The following is a 21,786-nucleotide window of genomic DNA, read 5'->3' as shown; positions in this document are numbered from 1 at the left end:
TACAATCAGGGATAACAGCTTGTATCAAAAATGATTTTTTTGACAAAAAACTTATTACTACAAATGTGATTTCCCTTTGATCTCGAGTATTCTAGTTATTTAAGTTATGCATTAATAATCTAGTCATAATAATCCGTTGTGGGGGTCAGCCTATTCAGTTATTGACCTTCTCTCACTCGTGTATTTCTCCTTAGTAAACATTTAATTAGAGGTTAACGTTTACCCACACGTTAACCTCTAATTAAATGTTTATGTTAACACCCACACGTTTTACGGCACAATTGATAAACATGTTTACAAAATTGCTAGCAATTACTTGAAATATGTCATAACATTACCTATCCTTGGAGGCGCGGCACAATTGGGAGTATGCATTAATATTATCGTATCTTTTTGTAGCTTACCTACTAATCAGTAAAAAACAGCTACAAGACACGTCAAAATGATTTATAACTATGAAGTTAGTATGTAGCATGCTTTGACGTATTATATGATCTGTGACGTGATTTTATTTATTCCCTGATTTCTCTACGGCACTAGTTCACAAACTGTTTTGGTAGCTGGACGATTTTGATCCTTTTTTTTACGGAGCTATAAATTCTTTACTGAGTCGCTAGCCGTGCTTGCGTCTTGGAGCGGAGCGAAGCACGGTTTGAAAATTGTCAAATAGATAGAGTATATGTAAGAAACGTTCGAAATGTAAATTTACTTTGCACCTCAGCAGCTCGAACAAGCCTACTTTCGTCACTCCCTGGAGTGAGGAAAGTGCGACTTTCCTCACTCCATGGAGTGAAACAATGTAGCTTTTTAATTTAGTGAAGCCCTTGAACTTCATACTACGGTACGGTACGGTACTCGCTTCGCTCGTGATTCAATTATAGAATCTTTCGCTTTCTCGGGACTCAAAATAAACACTCGCAAGAAAAACCAACTTTCCTCTCTTGTTGCACAAATAACTATTTAAGGTCTGCTGGCAACATATCAGTTGTTATAAGTTATATAATTCACTTTCTCATAATTTTTAACAGCAATGATATTTATTTGCGTACTCCCTATGCGAAGAGGCGGTGCCGTCTGTTATTGTTATCCGTCTAAGTAATTCCTGCAGCTGTGTCCCGTGGCCCTGGCCTTCCTCCGTCGCGGATCATTTTTTTTTTTTATGAAATAGGAGGCAAACGAGCAGACGGATCACCTGATGGTAAGCGATTACCGCCGCCCATGGACACCCGCAACACCAGAGGGGTTGTAAGTGCGTTGCCGGCCTTTAAGATGGGAATACGCTCCTTTCATGTATCCAAGATAAGTCTAGCCTGTCTAGAGTATATTTGAGTATAATGGAATATGTACCTATTAACTGATGACATGTAACTTGGCGTTATGAATAGACATACCGTCAACCGGGGTGAATAAAATTCTTTAAAACTGAAACTGTTAGTAAGTAGGTATAATATACTTGCTCACATATTTACAGTAGTTTGGTACCTACACCAAATATTTTTAATTTAGTTTTATCATAGGTCTTAGTTTATACGAATTAAAATCTGTACATTTTACAATGATTGTAAATTTAATATAGCTGTTATTAAAACCACTTTGTACGCCCTAATAAAATGATGCCAACTTTATGAAACATCTTATTTTAATTTTTTTAACCATATATGTACCTATTATATTACGATTACGTTAAATGACCGTGAGAACGCTTTGACGTCAGTCAGTCAGTACTCTACAAAAAATACCGAATTTGATAAAATACATGTAATAAGTATACATGTATTTTATCGAATGTTATTTTTTTCTAGTGACTGTTTAGACGTTACCAGTACCTATAAAAATTAAATTACTCCTGCAATACTTATATGTAATGCACAAAAATAAAATTTAAAATAAAGTAGGTACTTATTGCCAGAGTTAAGAGCATTTTAAAATTTGTATGATTTCTGTTTTTCGCTCATTATTTACAATAATCATTTTTTTTAAAGAAACGGCCATCCCCTTTTCTCTTGCAATGTCTAGAAATTATTTCGGACTTACGGCCTGTAACGGCTATAAGCCTATAACATTATATCTGCAAACATAAAAGAGGGGGAGGATAATCTATATATATATAAACGTAAAAGTCCTGACTGACTGACTCACTTAAATCAACGCCCAGCCCAAACCATTGGACCTAGAGAGCTGAATTTTTCACAATAGGTAGTTTTTATGACGTTAGTATTCACTAAGAAGGGGTTTTTTAAAATTCATCCCCTAAGGTGGTGAAAAAGGGGTTGAAAGTTTGTATGGAGATAATAATTTTTTTTGAGTGCGGGACTTGAAACTTCGTATAAAGGCATATTATTAAAATACAAGAAAAGTGTTTTCAGTGTTTTTTAAAATTCATCCTCTAAATGGGTTAAAAAAGGGTTGAAAGTTTGAATCCATTACAAATACTTTGAAACTTCCTAGAAAGGCATAATAGCCGATTACAAAAAAAAGTAAAATTGACGTTTTTGGAAATTCAACCCCTAAGGGGGTTAAAAAGGGGATGAAAGTTTGTCTTGGGGTTAAAATTTTATAATATAAATGTTTATTAATTATAATAAAAAAAAACAAGAAAACTCATTTCAGCGTTTTTAAAAAATCAACCCCTAAAGTGGTGAAAAAGGGGTAGAAAGTTTGTATGGAGGTCAAACATTTTTTTAAGTGCGCGACTTGAATCTTTGCATAAAGGCATGTTATTACAATACAAGAAAAGTGATTTCAGCGTTTTTAAAAATTCATCCCCTAAAGTGGTTAAAAAGGGGTTGAAAGTTTGTCGTGGTCCTAATTTTATTTTAACCTAGGTACTTGAAACTTCATAGAAAGATATATAATTAAAAGAGAAAAAAACTTGTTTCAGCATTATTGAAAATTCATCCCCCAAGGTGGTAAAAACGAGGTTGAAAGTTTGTATGGAGAACAAATAGTTTTTTGAGTGCGAGACTTGAATCTTTGTATAAAGGCATATTATTAGAATACAAGAAAAGCAATTTAAGCGTTTTTAAATATTCATCCCCTAAAAGGGTTAAAAAGGGGTTAAAAGTAAATCTATTACAAATGCTTTGAAACTTCTTAGAAATAATAAGATTCCAAAAAAGTTCTTTCTGTTAGATTTAGAATCTACTGTAATGTGTATATACTTATTTGTTATATATGAACTAGTTTGGTACTGGCTTACAATGATGTAAGTCTATGATAATATTATTTGAATTTTATATTTCGCCTGTGTTCTGATTTTTGACTGCTTGACACCGTTATGTCACTCGATCCTAATGTTTACATTGTGATACACGTTATTCAATATATATGTTAATATGCCTAAATAGCACTTTGTTATTTAACCACAGCGTGCTCAGAGAGTTCCGCCACAATGGTTATGGGCCCAGAGAGCCTGAGGTGTATTAAAATTGTATGCGAGTCTGTTTTAGGTTGATTTGATTTAAGGTACGTACGGTTGATGAAGAAGTGAAGGTTGGCGTAGAGAGGTCAACAAAATGAATACCGTTAAAATAGAACCCCTCACACAAGAAAATTATGAAACGTGGAAGATTCAGGCTGAAGCGCTTCTTGTCAAAAATGATGCTTGGAGCTACGTGGATGGGAGTAGCTTGAAACCTGCCGAGCCGGTGGAAGCTCAAAAATGGAGCGTCGGCGACGCGAAAGCTAAGTCGGATTTAATACTTGCTATCAGTCCTAGTGAATTACGGCATCTGCGTGACTGCAAGACGTCGCGAGAGGTGTGGCTGAAGCTGGAAAGTGTGCATGCCTCCAAAGGGCCCGCTAAAAAGGCGACCTTATTAAAGCAGTTGTTGCTTCACAAAATGCAGGAAGACGGTGACATCCGAGAGCACGTCATGCATTTTTTCGACGTGAGGAACAAGCTTGCCGATATGAAGATCGAGATGAATAATGATTTAATCTCTATAATTTAAAATTATTGAAGAGTTTTGTTCAAGGCGACAGAAAGGAGTTGATGATGTAGCTTGTATTGCCAAAATGAAAACTTTTAAGCCAATGAGTGGTGCTAGTAAAACTAACTTCAGAGGTAGATGCTGGAAATGTCAAGATTATGGCCACAAAGCCTATGAATGCAAGATGAATTACAAGGAACGGTACAAAGACGGTGCTGATAAACAGTATGTGTCAAAATCTGACAGCGGTACACAAAACTACAATTTAGGTCTTGTAACTTTTAATTGTATTTCAGACAATAATGCTGCTACGTGCAACGAGAATGAGGGCTGGATCATGGATAGCGGGTGCACTTCGCACCTTTGCAATGAGGCTCCTAAATTTGGCAGTTCCTTGATACCTGTATCCGGTAAGCTAAGCTTAGCTACAAATACATCTGCGAATGTAGAAGGTAAGGTTACTTTCATGCAACGACAATTTAAAAACATTAGTGGAGTTGCAAGATACTTTATTTGTTCCGGATCTAAGATGCAATTTGATTTCAGTTGCAAGAATTACAGATAGGGGCTATAGTGTTATATTCGATAAATACTCAGCTCATGTTGTGGATGGCAGTCGCAATACTGTTATGGTCGCAAATCGTTCGGGTAACCTTTATCAAATGGAAGAACGACTTGGGACTGCTTCGATAATTGTTGGAAAGAATGATGACGTAAGGTCGTGGCACGAGCGTTTTGGACATTTAAATGGAAAAGATTTGGCAAAGATATTGAACAAAGCTGGCGTGAAATTTGCAATGACGGATTTAAATCAATTGTATGATTGTAGTATTTGTGCAAGTGGAAAAATGATTGCGTCTCCTTTCGCGAGAGGTAGTGGACCGTGTGAGGAAAAACTGAGGATTGTGTATTCGGATATTGTAGGTCCTATGCGTCATGAAGCTCTCGGTGGAAGAAAATACTTTATCACGTTTATTGATGATTCGTCTAGATGGTGTGAAGTGTATTTGCTTATGTTACGTCCGAAATCGATGTCCAACGAGTAGCTTAGCAGGTGAAACACCGTATGAGAAATGGTATGGTCGACCTGCTAAAATAGATTACCTGCAACCCTTCGGATCCAGGGTCCACATTTTGAATAAAGAAGAGAACAAGGACAAATTTGCTCCTCGCGGCATAGATGGCATTTTTGTAGGCTACCCCACCGACAGAAAGGGATACAAGATTTGGTTGCCGCAAGAACGAAAATTTGTTGTATCTCGAGATGTCAAATTTCAAAAACTCATTGAGCGGAGAAACGAATGTGACTATCCTGAATCAGATCCACTGGAAATCAGAAATGATGAGGTACAGATAAATCTCAATAGGAGTCCACAACCCAACTTAGTTGAGATAAACTTTTCCCCCAAAGGTAATGTCACGGAACCGGCCATGTACGCTCCTCAAAGTGAACAAACGGAGAGCATTCAGGAAGTTAGAAGTGATTTAGAACTAATAGAACCACACGCAGAAAACACTCAAGTATCAACAGTGGATTTCGTACCGATTGCAGGTTCATCTCACACTCCTGAACAAGATGTTAGCCCTCATACTGAAGAAAGCAAGATTATGAAGAGAGGACCTGGTAGGCCGCGCTTAGAAAAAGGACATTGGAAGACCAAGAAAAGTTTATCGAATGGTTGAAGTGAGGCAAGAAGTTGAAGCAGAACGTGATGTAGAGGAATCATCTGACTGCCAAGATCTCGTGGGTGCAGCTGACAAGATGGAACGTGAAGTAGAAAGTAGCACAGAGGAATATTCTGATTGTCAAGACTTCGCTGGTGCTGCGGAAATAACTTTGAAACAAGCGTTGTCAAGTGAAGAAAAACTGAAATGGAATGAAGCTATTTTATCAGAGATAAAAAGTTTAGTAAAGAATGACACATGGGAAATAGCTAGAAGACCGATCGGCCGTGCCATTGTAGGCTGCCGCTATGTTTTAACAACCAAATTGAACATCGACAAGACAGAAAAGAAAAAGGCGAGACTCGTAGCGAAAGGATACAGCCAAAAACACGGAGTTGATTATCATGATACCTTTGCTCCGGTAGTTAGGTTAGATACCATACGATTGTTGACATCACTCGCAGTTGAACTCGATATGGAAATCCACCAAGTGGATATTAATACAGCCTACTTAAATGGCACATTGGACGAAGAGATATATATGGAAATACCCGAATTACTTAAGGAGAGTCTACAGAAGCTCTTGGAGTTAGAAGAAGAAGGTTCCGTCATACATGAACGGGCTAAGAAAATGTTAACCGATATCAGCGCGGGAGGTAATGTCTGCAAACTTAAGAGGTCATTATATGGGTTGAAACAGGCGGGACGTCAATGGAATGCCAGGTTGGACGAACAGCTTCAGCGCATGGGATTGAGGCCATCGTTAAATGAGCCGTGCCTATATTTTGAAGACATAGACGAAAACACCAAACTTTTTGTTGCGGTATACGTTGACGATATCTTGATAGCCTCACAAAATAAGGTTTGCATAGAAAAGTTCAAAAAGGAACTGGCCAGCGAGTTTGAACTTAAAGATTACGGGATTGCGAAATATATTCTGGGTATTGACATTGACAGAAATGTCAACGGCAAAATCAAGTTGTCACAACAAAAATATATTGAAAACCTTTTAGAGAGATTTGGTTTTGAGAATTGTAAGGGATCTGTATCGACTCCAATGGAAGTTAACTTTAAATATAAACCGTTACAGCGTGATGTAAAATCAAAAGAGCGATATCCATACCGGGAATTGATTGGAAGTTTGATGTATTTATCCGTAGGTACCCGGCCTGACATTTCAAATACCGTCTCAAAATTAGCACAGTTTGTAGAATCTCCGCATAAAGAAGCTTGGGTCGCTGCAAAACGCGTATTGCGATATTTAAAAGGGACGAAGGAGTATGGTCTTATGTTTGCAAAAACGAGTAAGTCGTTAGAGGGATATTCCGATTCCGATTGGGGAGGTTGTGCGTTGGACAGGCGTTCATACTCTGGTTATGCTTTTGTATTAGGTGGTGCGTGTGTGTCATGGAAGTCTCAGAAACAGAAGTGTGTCGCGACGAGCACTTGTAAATCAGAATACGTTAGTCTAGCGTCGTCGATGAAGGAAGCGATGTATCTGAACAGCTTGTTAACTGAAATCGGATTGGGTAAGTTTGCACAAGTAACCTTAAATGCGGACAATCAAGGAGCAATTTGCCTAGCCAATGATCCAGTGTTTCATTCCCGAAGCAAGCACATTGATATAAGATACCATTTTATAAGAAATGCTTTAAAGGAGAATTGGAACATCAAGTTAGTGTATTTACCAACTGACTTCATGTTGGCAGATATATTGACTAAGGCCTTGCCGAAAGTAAAACACCACGCGTGTATGTCTGGTTTAGGCATAAGTTGTTTGTCTTAAATATTATAATGTTTTGTTTTAATTATTTTGATCTGTAGCCTGGGGTGATTGATAATATACACATTAAGGGGGCGTGTTAGATTTAGAATCTACTGTAATGTGTATATACTTATTTGTTATATATGAACTAGTTTGGTACTGGCTTACAATGATGTAAGTCTATGATAATATTATTTGAATTTTATATTTCGCCTGTGTTCTGATTTTTGACTGCTTGACACCGTTATGTCACTCGATCCTAATGTTTACATTGTGATACACGTTATTCAATATATATGTTAATATGCCTAAATAGCGCTTTGTTATTTAACCACAGCGTGCTCAGAGAGTTCCGCCACACTTTCAACGTTCTTAAAAATTCAACCCCTAAAGAGGTTAAAAAGGGGATGTAAGTTTATATGTGGTACAAATTTTCTTTTAAGCTAGGAACTTGAAACTTGGTAAAAAGGGCATTATATTAAAATAGACGAAAACTGATTACTTACACCGTTTTTGAAAAGTTTGTATTAATAGTTTCGGGAGCGATTTTTTTTTTAAATAGTGGACTTGTAAATCTTCTAAGAGGGTCGAGAGGGATTATATCGGGAACAATTTTTTTCAGTTAGGGTCTTGAAACTTCGTAGTTTGTGAAAGACAAATTTCGTGCGTTGTATAATTATTAACAAATGATTAACCGTCCCTACATATCTTTTGCTGCATAATGTTCTATATTATGTTCATGTAGAATATATAACCACCAACATACAAATCCACGCGTACGAAGTCGCGGGCAACAGCTAGTATAAAATAAATTTGTAACCCCTTTTCGGTTGCACAACCTGTTCTAGAAATATCTAACTTAGTAGGAATAAGTTTTTGGCAAAAATTTCATTTTTGGTACAAGCATTTATCGCTGACTGTACTTTTTTCCCACACGCAGCTAATACTCATCGAGACCATTCTAAAAACCCCAAACACAATTGGTTTTATCACAGAGTTCCTATGACCACCTCCTGTCTTCATCATCAGATCAGCTCGATGGTACCATAATATTGCATTGTCACCCGACTTACATGCGTATGCAAATTTTCGGCTTCATCGGAAACCGGGAAGATGGTTAAATTAGTTACCTTAGATTCCATTACATAGTTAGTTACATACAGGTCGACCTAATAAAAGCGTGTTAAAAATACAGTACCTTCTTCCAATTATGAACAACAACCAAATACTGTTTATTTAAAGATAAAGTACCTACGTAACTAAAAAATAGGAGTAATGATTGCAGACACAATAACTGATATCTCATTACGTCTTGACCTCAGCTCCGGGTCAGAAGGAACTCGATATTACGGCAAGCGCTCTGTCCCTGGCTCAGTATGAGCTAAAAACTCAGCAACATGCGGACCTCACTCATACTAAGTGTAATCGTCTACGCGACAACAGTCATGCCAGCCCCGAGTTTCGGCGATTCCATTTCAAACTTCTTCTCCGGTCAATCCGAGAAGGCCACAAAATTCTTTGAAGAGCAGAGACAAAAAATAGAGAGAGCTTTCAACTCTAGTATAGAAGAAGCGGCAAGAATGAAGGATACCGTTAACAACTACATGGAAGAACAGCAGAATAAGATCAGCACTGACATCAATAACTACGTTGAAAGCGTGAAGGAGAGCGGAAGGAAAGTGGCAGATTCCTGGTCCTACCTGCCAAGCGACGATATTACAGCGCGCTTAGAAAACCCTGACATGGTATTGTCAGTTCCTGCCACCATCGCTCGCCATGGATACAATTGCGAAACTCACACTGTGATATCTCAAGGGTACCTACTTAGCATACACCGAATCCCTCGCTCAAAGAAGGGAGACAACGTTCCCTCGAGGACGGTTATTTTACATCATGGATTATTCGCCAGTTCTGCGGATTGGATTCTCAACGGCCCCGAAAAAGGCTTAGCTTACATGCTTGCTGATGCTGGATATGACGTTTGGATGCCCAATATAAGAGGCAACAAGTACTCTAGGGAGCATGCCTGGTTGAAAACCGACTCCAAATCCTACTGGAACTTTTCTTGGCACGACGTCGCTTTTTACGATGTTCCAGCAATTATTGACTATATAATTAAAATGAAAGGTGAAGGCACTAAAATAACATACATAGGACATTCGATGGGGACAACTATTCTCTTCGCAATGCTAACTTTACGTCCCGATTATAACAGAGTTCTGACAGCTGGTTTCGCTTTAGCGCCTGTAGTGTTTATGAACGACATGAAGTCTTCTTTGAAATCATTCGCACCGCTAGCTAGCAACGTCGCTTACATGGAGATGCTATACGGGTCCCACGAGTTCATTCCTAAGTATTCGGCCCTAGGCAGGATATCGACTTCTTGCAAAGCAGACAGCTTTGATGCGGCGTATTGTAGAAACATTATCTTCTCCATATGTGGTTACGATGAAAAGCAGTTTAACAAGGAGCTCCTACCAGTATTTCTGTCACACCTCGGCACTGGGACTTCGTGGAAGACAACGGTACACTTTGCTCAGCTGGTCACCTCGGAAAGGTTCCAACAGTTTGACTACGGAGCCAGCCATAATAAAATAATGTACGGACGAGCAACGCCTCCCGAATACGATCTTAAAAAAGTTACTTTACCGATAACATTGTTTTGGTCGAAAAATGATTTGTTGTCAAGTGAAACAGCGATAAATATGTTGCAGGAGAGATTACCGGCGACTACCGACTCGTACTTAGTGCCAAATGAAGAATTCAATCACTTAGATTATTTATGGGCTATCGATGCTCCTACGCTATTGAACAACAAGATTATTGAAAAGCTCAATGCCGTATCTTCAAGTTATGACTTTTATTTCTCTATAAAAACTGTAGGGAAATGAAATACCGAGGTTTCCAAAATTGTGCTTCAAGTATTACATGACTGTGCTAAAAGCTGATATGCACAACTCTTTTCCAGAACATGTGAAAGGACTGTTGTTGGAACGTTTTATAAAAGAACACACTGTTATGAGTAAAATTTAATAAATGAAAATTTTCTGGAGTTTGTTAAAGTTTTAAGTGAAATTTAAATTATGGCAAACGAAGTTGCGGAGCGAGATAAATAGAGAAAGGAAAAATATACGTAGTATTCAACGTTCAAAATAAAAGTGAAAAGAAATATAAGCTAATTTTCAATTAAGCTGTAGGTACCCGTGTACATTGCCTCGTTAGCATACATTTTTACTAGGCTTACTTTTTATAACGAACTATGCAAATTTTCGTAACAATAAGTCTGTCTTCATTTTCTTAACCTTCTGCAAAAAACTAGATTTTGTGAGTTTCTAGACAGTTTAGTACAAATCGCTGGGAGCGGTGAAGGAGAAAATAAGTTTCTGAAGGCTATATTCCGCCTCGTGGCTTCGCCTGACATTTGACAGGGTATGATGCATGGTGATACATGACTAAAATGTTATTCAGAAATTTATGTATGTATCTTCCAGTGAAACTATGTGGTATTCGCTTGATTGATGCCTAGATGAATATGTAGACCTATAATGTAGATATATTAAATTCAACAAAACAATTAACTTACTAAAATGCCTTTCTTTTTTTATAATGAGTAAATCAGATGCAAAATAACAGCCCAATATTATGTTATGTATATGCATTATGCATGTTGTGAATAGGTATTGTCTTGTGTGCGTCGTGTTTCAAATTCATGCGATTTCATCCAAACAAGTGAAATCTGCCTGCCATTGTTTGATTTGCGCAATCCCCTCTGAATATGTATAAACCCAGTGCCGTCAAAGGAAAAGTTTCCAGAACAACAGAAAGTCGAGGGGTAACTTCATTGACGAAACTAAAAACTACTGTAACGCCATCTGCGGTTGAAGCAGAAACTTTCATACAGGAATTTCCCGCATTTTAATACTGTTATCGATTTGATTTACACGTTCTGATTTTTGTAAAACTTCGCACACGTAATTTTACTCCTTAGTAAGTACTTATTGAAATCCATAATAAGCTCATAATTTTTTTTGTCGGATGACATTGAATAAGTATTATTTTCTTTTCGAAGGATCGGGACCGTAAAACATATATCAAATATCAAACATTTATTCAGCAAATAGGCCACAGGGGCACTTTTACATGTCAATTTTTACAAACAATAAAATTAACCTAAAATTACAAAAAACAATTACATAAATATAAATGTCAAATTACACAAAAAAAAACTAATAAAAAATATACAAGCAACAGAACTAATATATATTAACACCTAAGTATAACTTAGACCTTAATAGGTTTGAAATCCTACGTTTTCTTGTGGCTTCTAGGTAGAATTTACACAATTTCGGCTTTAATTCTAGGACTGTTCATTTTCTAGGTAGAGGCTAACAAAATGTATATTTAGAGCTGTTACAAGGCTAGAACCCCGGGTTTAGTTTGTTAAAGTATATGCAGATATTTATTTATTTAACTATGTAACAGATTCGCCACCTGTAAACAAGTACATATATTTTTATTTACGATGTTCATTTTTGTAATTCTACCTGAATCTCTGATGTTTGTTTCTTGCATGTAAAAAAATAACATGGTTAAACAAACCAAGAGTCCAAAATAAATGCTTACTTACGCGTGACGAATTCATCCGACATCAATGGCATTAAAGTCGTAGACTCGCGGCAGCGAGTAGGGAATGATTTTATTTGATAACGCAATGTTTTCCCGACTTGAAGCCAAAAGGAAGAGTTATGATTTCAGCAATCTATTATGTTTGTGTGTTGTGTTTATTTCAAAATTGCTGAATTTGTTTTTGTGGCACGACAAGCTACATATTATTTAACTGTCTTCTAAAAAGGAGGTATTATATGAAATTAAATAGTGGATTTAAAAAAAAACTGTTTTATTTGTTTATAATTGCGTTTCTTCTGAAGTATTACGTAATCTGTGATAGAGGTTGGATTAGGCTAGGTGCTAATGAAAACATACTCAAAGCAATTTTGGGGTGGGCTTGATGTTAACAATAGTGTAGTTACAAATGAGGCACTTTCCCTTACGGCATCACCCGATTGGTATTTCAATTCACCTACCGATTACCAATAGTGCGGGCGGGAACCGTATGATCTTACTACGTCATCTGATCTGATAAAAGGATAAGCAGCATGGCACACGTTCATAAAAGTGATGCTTTTTTTTTAATAGTAAAAATTTACGTCATCTGATACAAAGATGAGACTAGTGGCAACAGATAGGAATTTATATGTAGATTCAGAAAACACTCGTCTGCCAGCTCCCAAATGGCCGAAAGTGCGTCTGCCTAAAGCCCGGCAGATGAATGAGGAATCGAATGAGAAATCATGAGTTTCTCAAGAGTATTAAGTACATATTAAATCACATTTAGAAACGGGTCTATCGCGAATTTATTTTGTTACCTTTATTTACCGACGTTTCGACACAGGTTTCACTGGTCGTGGTCGCGGCTAACTGACGTCCCAGCAAAATGTCAAAACAGAGATTTGTGTGACTTCTCAGTTCAGTTGATGTACAAAAAAATGCTTTCGACGCTTTTCGGTGTAACAACAATTACGTATAAGCGCTATATAGGTTGAGTCTTACTTCATACGAAACAAAGCCAATTAAAAATAATTTGTCTGATCGTATCTCCCGTAACGGGAATACATTCGTATACCATCAGGGTCGTCTTAGATGTGGATGACACATGACATGTTTGTCAAACACAATAATATAATTTTGTTGTTTTAATATAATTTTTAGTGTGGTGTTTGCATGTTACCGTCTCAAAAAAATATTTGAATGGATTGCATAGCTTACATACATTGGATACAGGTTTGAGTTCAATTCAATCTCAAGTCAGAACAAAGGTCACGTGGTACGTTTTTTCAAATTAACTTTTTAGTACTTTATCGGGAAAAAATCAAAAAACTAAGAGCTTATTGCAAATCTGTAGCATGAGACGAATCCAATGACATATAATTTATTAAAATCGAACCATAATTTTGGATCTGATAGCCATAACAACCGCGTAATATATATATATGGAAAGGCACGAGTGTTATAATATACTGAAAAAGCACGCGTGTTTTATTAAACACGCGTGCTTTTTAAGGATTATGAGCCAAAAATCGGTGGAATAAAAACGTCGTTTTGGGCATTGTGTTGAAAAAAGTATTAAAACTACGTATAGAACCGTTTTTTACCCTTTGGGGGGATATTTAGGTTCCTGCCGAACTCAGCCGAGCAACACGTTTACAAAGCAAGTTTTAAAAGATCGAGAAATTTCAGTGTTGAAACTTTATTCTGTATACCAAATTGGTAGTCTTGGATACATTTTATGTCTGAAAATGTATTTAGATTTCGACATCGAAATACGCATAATCCAAATTGGTAGGTATTTAATAAAGGTAACTTAGTATAAAGACAGATAGTTACGCATTCTTATAATATTTGATGTTACTTAGTTTGTTAGTTAGTTCTGTTACTGTAATAGTAGTAGAAATATTCCGCAAGCCTCGCCATTAATTTGAAATTCACGCTTCTGAGGCATAGTTTGCAACATAAAACATGGAGTTTACTTATTGAAAGAATTTAATTTCCGACCCATTTTGTTACCTTGTCATAATAGTAAATAAGAGGTCTCTAGCGACTTTCATATTGATTGTGACTGTGACAAGGTACGAAATGGGTCGGAAATTAAATTATTTGATTGTACCTACTAACTTGAAGTTATTGAAAGTGTGCAACTGACACTGAAATAAAACTATTTGCTATCATATTTGAGGTGTCCTATTTACGATAACGCTCTCAAGTTAATATCCACATAAGGATTTAATTTTTTTCTTACACTCACGCAAACACTATAAATGAAAGCATACGCTTAAAATTATGCGTTGTCTAGTCAGTGGTTACATATATATCAGACGGCACAGGCTTTGAGTGCATGCCTTACGAGATTTGTGTCAGTAGGTACTACTAAGTATGTCGTTATTTGCGCCTGATATGGCCGACATATCGTATTACAGGGAGCGGGCGGGGTAAGATAAGGTCTTCATCGTTCACACTGTAAATGACAATTCTTAAACCTAAACCTAAAGTAGTTTCAATGGTGCCCGAAAAGCTTTTTATTTTCAGGTGTCATTCCAATTGCTTGCGAGAGCTTGCAAGTAACCGTCGGTGAACGTAGAGAGTAATAAAATAATATTTTTATGCCGTTATCTAAAGGGGGAAAAGATCGCCCTTTTAGCGATATAGAGCTGTTATCATTTCCTAACTAGCTAATTTTAAGGCACTCCAGTAACGTTTCAAGAAAATGGGGCATTTGCAAAAAAGATCCCGATGAGTTATGTAATTCACAGTCAATTTTGAAGCTTTGAATTTGGAACCTACTTTAAGTTAATTTGAGTTAAAAATTCGACTTAGTTTGTCTTTTCAAAGAACCTATATCAAGGGTTTAAAACACATAAGAAGGTGACGATTAGCGACTAGGTAGGTACAGTAATTGGTCCAACCGAGCTCCGTGCTCTACGATTACGAGTAGCTAGGTACCTACTAGTTATTGTTATGATTTCAAGGTCACGTCTCTAACTCGACTCCCCCGCGTTCGAGCAACCAATAATAATTACATAATGTACACGTCGTGTACGTACAATACAATGGCTTAGTGTTACACTAGCTAAGCTTCCTAATCCTATAGTAACGCGGAATTGCCACATACTATACATTCAAACTCAGCATTAAGCTTCAGAGGAAATGTCGAGAGCTGACTAAGACTGCAAGACAGGAGACGTTGTCAACTACTTACCTATACATTTGATTTGAAATTTGAATTACTTGACATTTTGTAAGAAAAATAAAGATTCTAAGACAATGCCATAATATAGCTGTAAATTTCATCAAGTCTAATAAGTAATTGACCGAGCGAAGCGAAACGTATCCGGTTCAGCTTGGGAAAAAATGTATTCTTATGTCTGGTTGTTCTCTTTTACAAGTCGCATTCGTAAAATTTTGAGTTTTTGAAATTTTACAAAATGACGGAGCCATTGCGGGTGTTCCTGAGGTCTACAGCTCACAAAGCACTTTAAATGAATGCAAAATACTTTAAATGGACTTATAGATATCGTTTGTAATAATTTATTGCCAGCTTTGATATAAATAAACGCTACATTTTCTATTTTTCCAACTGTAAGCAACACCAAGTAATACGAAACCCAATAATGTAGTCGATACGCACCCAATAAAGCTTGATCCTTACTTCCTAACTGGCGGAAGGGCCAGCTTACGGTGGTTTATTGTAAGTAAGTCGTACCCCGTCACGTAGAACTGGAAGTTAGTATTTAATTTCTAACTTGGCCGATGCTGGATGTGAGGTGTGGATATTAAGTTTTACTGTAGGTACATGCACTGTACATGATAAAGTGACATTAAAGCTGCACAGGTACAACTATAATAATATAGTAATGTATTTCGGGGTCGTGTAGCAAGAAAACAAGACATCATAGAGAATTCACAGATGAATTGATGTTGTTGTTAATTATCACCAATAGTGATGATAATTTTTCAGATGACAAGTAGAAAAAAAAAACATTTTTGCATTTGGTCACCCTACTCAATGTGACGTCTTGTTGCTTTCCATACAGCGTATGTCAAAAGTCATAGGGTGACCATGATTACTTAGTATAAAATTAATTTTACTTGTAAAATAAGAAACATTGAACTACTACCATATGATGATGTGGATCATTTACAGAGTCAGAAAAAGTGGTTTTTGAACACGACCCAGAAATCAGCCTGTATTATTAATAGTTGTAAATGCTTTCAATTACAACTATTGATTTTAAACTGCAATTATTGATTTTAAAATATTCATTATCTACCTGATTACTGTCATGGCATGTGTAAATGTAATATGCTACCTAAAGGTTGTCTAGAAGAGATCACTTAGCGATCAGACCGCCTGTCATTTACCTCGGCTTATGATGACCTACCGTAGAATGATGGTTAATTCTTAGGGTAACATTTAAGCATTTTTAAGCTACGTATTTCAAAGAAGTACGATCGCCTTCATTAGTTTTATAAATTGGCCATGACTCGAAGCACATTTCTTTTGCACACGTACTTATATGTACAGTCAACCAATTTGATTCCTAGGCCACTTAGAACCTTGTCTCCTTATCTACTAGATACATGCCAATTGCCAATCAATGCCATACATCACTCAATAAGCACTGTCGTCGAAGACAAACAAATTGATTCTTTATGACATGGTTCTATGCTACTAGAAATCAAATTTTTTGACTGTACGAGTAAAATTTACTGCGTGTGATGTCAAAATGAGATAAAAATCAGATATACTCATACAAATATGAAGAATAATCAATTGGTAAATTTTAATTACATCTGTAACAATATGGGCTTAAACTATACTAATGAACGTAGTAAGTAATAAACGATTACACTAATAAAATTAAGGTTCATTTTTTATATACTACGTCGGTGGCAAACAAGCATACGGCCCGTCTGATGTTAGGCAGTCTCCGTAGTCTATGACTATAGGCGCAGTAGTTAATAGAGTAATTAGGTCTTACATTCTGGACTGCTTTTTGAAGATAAGAAGCAAAGTGAGGATATTGAATCTTACAGGTCATCATTTTTGTGTACAGATGTAGTACAGACGTGCAGAATTGTTTTCCATAGTATTTTCTCGGAAACGTTCGTATTTGTCATGCTACTTCAGCAACCTCAGTACTTTTTGTACAGAGACTGAAATAGCAAGACACGTTTCTGTGAAAATACGATGGAAAACAATTCACTACATCTGTTCACCGTTCAAGTGTTCGCTAAATTTTATTGGAAAGAAAGTTTCATCATTCATGTATTAATTTAGTGGTGTCTAAAACCACCAATGTATGTCAGTTCCGCCTTGCATTGGAGCCTCTCGAGAATAGTCACTTTCAGCATTCAGCTTTTGTTTGCATGAAGAAGGTAGCTATAAAATTCATCTGTTTCAAAAGTATCATCTATATGGAAATTGACAACACGAAACAAGGGGAATAAAAACGAAATGTTCATATAATAAAACTCCAAACTAGCGTTACTTGATGTCAAAAAGTTCGCACGCGGCACCTCTATTGTCATGCAGAATGTCCATCACAAATAATATCTACTTATACAGTTCTCTTACTAGGGAAATGTTACGGAGTGTATTTAGTTCAGTCTCTATAGTATATTTCAATATAGTTCAATAGGTTTGTTTTTTTAAGAAATTGAGCTATTCTTGAATGCTTGTGCTCTGTTTATATCACATGAGTATTTCACTAGTAGTAATAATTTCGTAATAAGCACGAAAAAGTCATTAAAAATACTGGCAAAACGTAGACTAAGGCCATTTTGGGACACAAATTATATCTGATAACTTGATAAGGAAATAACTTCTAAGCGCCACGTGCACCATCACACTAACCCGGGGTTAACCGGTTAAACCGTTGTACTGGTAACCATGGTAACTCCATGTTTAACCGGTTAACCCCGGGTTAGTGGAATGGTGCAAGTGGCCCTAAGAGTAGGCAATTATAGATTGCTAAGAAGTGACATCACTTCGCTTCGTAGTAAAGATGATATTCCGTTGTGGCAATCGTTGTGATAGTTTGAAAATAGTACCTGATTGGACTAGTCGCCTCGTTTCGCCCTCTTTTCAATATTTCTGACATTGCGTATCCATCAGCAGAAAATAAATCAGAAGAAAAAATTGTCTGGATTCGATCCCTTGAACAAGTAAATTAATAAGTCTACGTCGTGATTGCAAATCCAATAAAGATCTCCACTCAGACAAACTGCTGATATTATAATGTTTAATAAGGACACACATTAATATTAGGTCAATCAAATTAGATTTTTTCGAAGAATTAATTCCCAGAAAGCTGGAAATCGTTTCGCCCTAAATGCCTGTAATCCTAGTTTGCTCCATCCCAGGAAGTGAATTTTAGCTCTTTTTCAGTTTATTGCTTGTAGATCGAAAACGGTACGTCCGACGAAAAATTTGTTCTAATCATGATGAAAGTTGATATCAGAGGATCCGTAACAATATGAATTCGTAGTCAGAGTTTATAAAAAATAACCGCCATTTTGAACTTCTTTTTATTTTTGGTAAAATCATGTTAAAAATCAGAAAACGCCTTTTTACCAGTTAGTGTCTAGTCCACCAAACCTTGCTGGTAGTGTCATTAAATTGTAATTGATGGTGGGATCCTTCTACATTGAGATGTTTGGCAATGCAAGGAATTTTTGGATCTAATTTCGTTGGCCTATATCTTTGGAGTGTAGGTGCAGTAGTGAGTACTACAAAATAATACTGTTTTGAATATAAAGTTTCTTCACGCTCCTAAACTACCGTCAACAGATATATTTATGGCTACTTCAAGAAGATATTTGTGCCTTAAATTTGAAATCAAAAATCATTCCGAACGCCCGGCCGGAGGTTATCACGTATTAGACGTATTCCTGTCGTTCGGAATGTTTCGTGCAGATGCAGGTATGTTCCGATATTACCCCCGGATTGCGACTCGAATATGAAGTAGAATCACCCCTTTCACGCACACTACTTTAAGGGTGGTTTCAGACTTTAGCGTTTTATACGAGCGTATATGCGCGCGTAAGCTTCTAAAGACCAAATGTAGGGAAAGGTAACGCGTTTGTAAGCTCGTAAAAACCAAATGTAGGGAAATGTAACGCGCGTGCAATCTCGTACCGCCGAAACGATCGTATACGCGCAGAAAAATACGCTAGTTTGAAACCGCCATAAGTATTTGAATTAAATTAGGAGTTTAATTAAAATGAACTGCTCGTAATATTACATACAGCCGTTTCTTTTAGAGAGAGAACACTGGAAAGAAAAATAAATATTTATTGTTGTTTGATTAGTAGGATGTTGGATGGATTTTGTTAGGTACGTAATTGGCATAATGTTACGAATCGTTATAAAATAAAATTTAACTGATAGAATAAAAAAAAGAGCAGTTTACGTGGAGGCAATAATAAAATAATAAAATTTTGCGCCTTTTTTATTAGCAAGAAGGAAATTGAGAAGACAGACATACGAAAGACAAATAAAAGCAAGATAATTTAAAGAATCTACTTCAAATAACAAAGCCAGATTGCATCTCGAATAATAAACAGAGTCTTATATAACGGCTCAGTAATGATTTGGGGAATATCAAAGAGGCTACAAATCTCAGGCCCTCTTTTGTCATCTGATGCCGCCTTTTACGGCCTTCTTGGATGATAGGCAGACGTTTTGTACACTTTAACGCAGCTAAGGGAGTAAATCGTGGTGTAAATCGAGTATTTTGCTTTAAGTATATCGTTTGTCATTTTCTAGAAAAAGGTGATGATGGCATTAGTTAGTTTAGAAAATAATGTCGGTTAGGTTTAGACGTAGAGAAATAAGTAAGTTAAGAATGCTTACTCCATACATAGATAAAACCCATTTATAAAATAAATAAATAAGTGAACTTGGCGAAATCTATTTGTAGTAACTTAGTAAGATTTAAGCTTAATAAGTATTAAGTTTTAAGCGAGATTAAAACGTATTAATAATACGTTTTACTATAATTCCCATAGAACTTATTATTATTAAGTAAGGAAACTGATGTATATGGAGGGAGCACTATGTTTACTATGGGTTTAATAAATCAGTAAGTCTACCCGTCAACGGTACCTTTTACTCACCCAACCACGTTTCCCTAAATTTACTATGGAGCTAGAAGGACCAATTAAAAGCGATTTGATGAGGCGTCTTCTTATACTGGTAAACTTCGTTTGCAAGAAGGTATGCGTGGCCACAGAGTAGGTAGGGCATATCAAACATTAGTATTCATTATACACAGCTATAAATACTATAATATACGCGATAATTAGCGAGGAAATGCTGCCAGCATCCTCGGCACCATGCCACGGGGGCCCATTTTAGATTTAGATTTTTAGTTAATTAATTGTAGTTTATTTGTATGATTAATGTGTTAATCCGTTTTCATAGTTTTATTTCATGAGTAACTATCGCGGTAACTGAAGACAATACCTATAATTAATTCTGTGGTTAAAAGACTAGTCTTTTCTATTGCTCGATTTTGGAGAATCCCGAGTCCACAGTTCAGGGCGAACTAGTTCAACTTAAATCATATTTTGATAAATAATTATACGTAGGTACGTTTTACATTAAAGGTGTAAGCCAAACCGGCATTTCGCGGTTCACACGCGCTTTTATAGAGGTCAGCGAACGAAAGGCATACATATTCACTGCAGAATACTTGCATCTTTGCCCTATTTAACCCTCGTAGCTCGTATTAATTGCGCCTGGTATTAATTTCCTTTCCTTTAATTAACTTCGTCTCAAGAATCGGGTTAAATGACTTATAAAATATTATCTCCTTAAAATCTAATATCAATAATCTTAAGACGATAACATCTTCTTCATTAAGTACTCAAAACTTCAATATTGTACATTAAGTACATAAATAATAACTTGGGGCTTGTACATAAGTACTAAAATGGAGAGTTTAATATATAATAAAATGTGCGCGAGCTGAAACCGGGCCTACTCCTATAATTATTAATATTATGTAGGGTACAAAAAACCGTTTCATGGAACATGAAAATTTGATTATAAATTCCATAAAAAAAATAACAAAACTAGCTCAAAGATCCCGTCTTATCATTACAACATCTCACATTTTCGAGCAAAACTGTCTTTAAAAAACTTCGCCAAGACGTTTAGCTTACAACTGTGTGATGACACTCCTAATCTTATAGAGCTGAGATAAAACTTGGAACTGTTCCGCTGTGTGTTCCGGCTACCATAGAATGATACAGAGCACCTACTGTACCATACCGTTGTACCTTACGTACCCAAAGTAAAACTAAAAGTATAAAAAAATGTGTGCCTTATGAATTTCCTGTTCGTTACAGTATCAGTCATATAAAGGTGATACGTGATATGTACATGACCAATGCCTTTACAACTACATTGATAATATAGGACACGACTGTCAGCTGTATTTGTCTCGTATGTCGCTTTCTTAATCATTAAATTAAATTATGGACTTATGGCAATGCCCCAGCATTTTTTTATAGGGCACAGCGAAATGTAACCTTTGGAATCTCTCTCCTATCGCCTCTATTTTTTTCAATAAGAAACGCTTTGGTGACCTCTGTCACCAGTTGTCTCCACTCTGTCCTGTCCTCAGCTTCATGGCATTCGTTACTGGGAGGCCAGCCAGGGTGGCAACCTGGTCTGTCCAATAGTGTCCAACGGCTGGGAGATCGGCCAAGAGGTCGTTTTCCGTCTACGTTTCCAACCACCACCAGTTTTTCTAAGTTGTCAGGTTCTCTCCGGGCTATGTGCCCGAAATAACTAAGAAC

At 36.6% G+C, this 21,786-nt stretch overlaps 1 protein-coding gene across 1 annotated transcript; it reads left to right on the top strand.

Moving 5' to 3' along the window:
- Positions 1-8,647: 8,647 nt before the first annotated feature.
- LOC134744308 (lipase 3-like) lies at positions 8,648-10,291 on the top strand. The gene has a single exon (XM_063678082.1). The coding sequence runs from the start codon at positions 8,760-8,762 to the stop codon at positions 10,251-10,253; it is 1,494 nt and encodes a 497-aa protein (XP_063534152.1). The 5' UTR covers positions 8,648-8,759; the 3' UTR covers positions 10,254-10,291.
- Positions 10,292-21,786: the final 11,495 nt, after the last annotated feature.

Source organism: Cydia strobilella, chromosome 9 (genome assembly GCF_947568885.1).
Source record: "Cydia strobilella chromosome 9, ilCydStro3.1, whole genome shotgun sequence".
Classification (NCBI taxonomy): Eukaryota; Metazoa; Arthropoda; class Insecta; order Lepidoptera; family Tortricidae; genus Cydia; species Cydia strobilella.
Note: the sequence above shows the minus strand (reverse complement) of the source record. Positions and strands in the feature narration are given on the sequence as shown.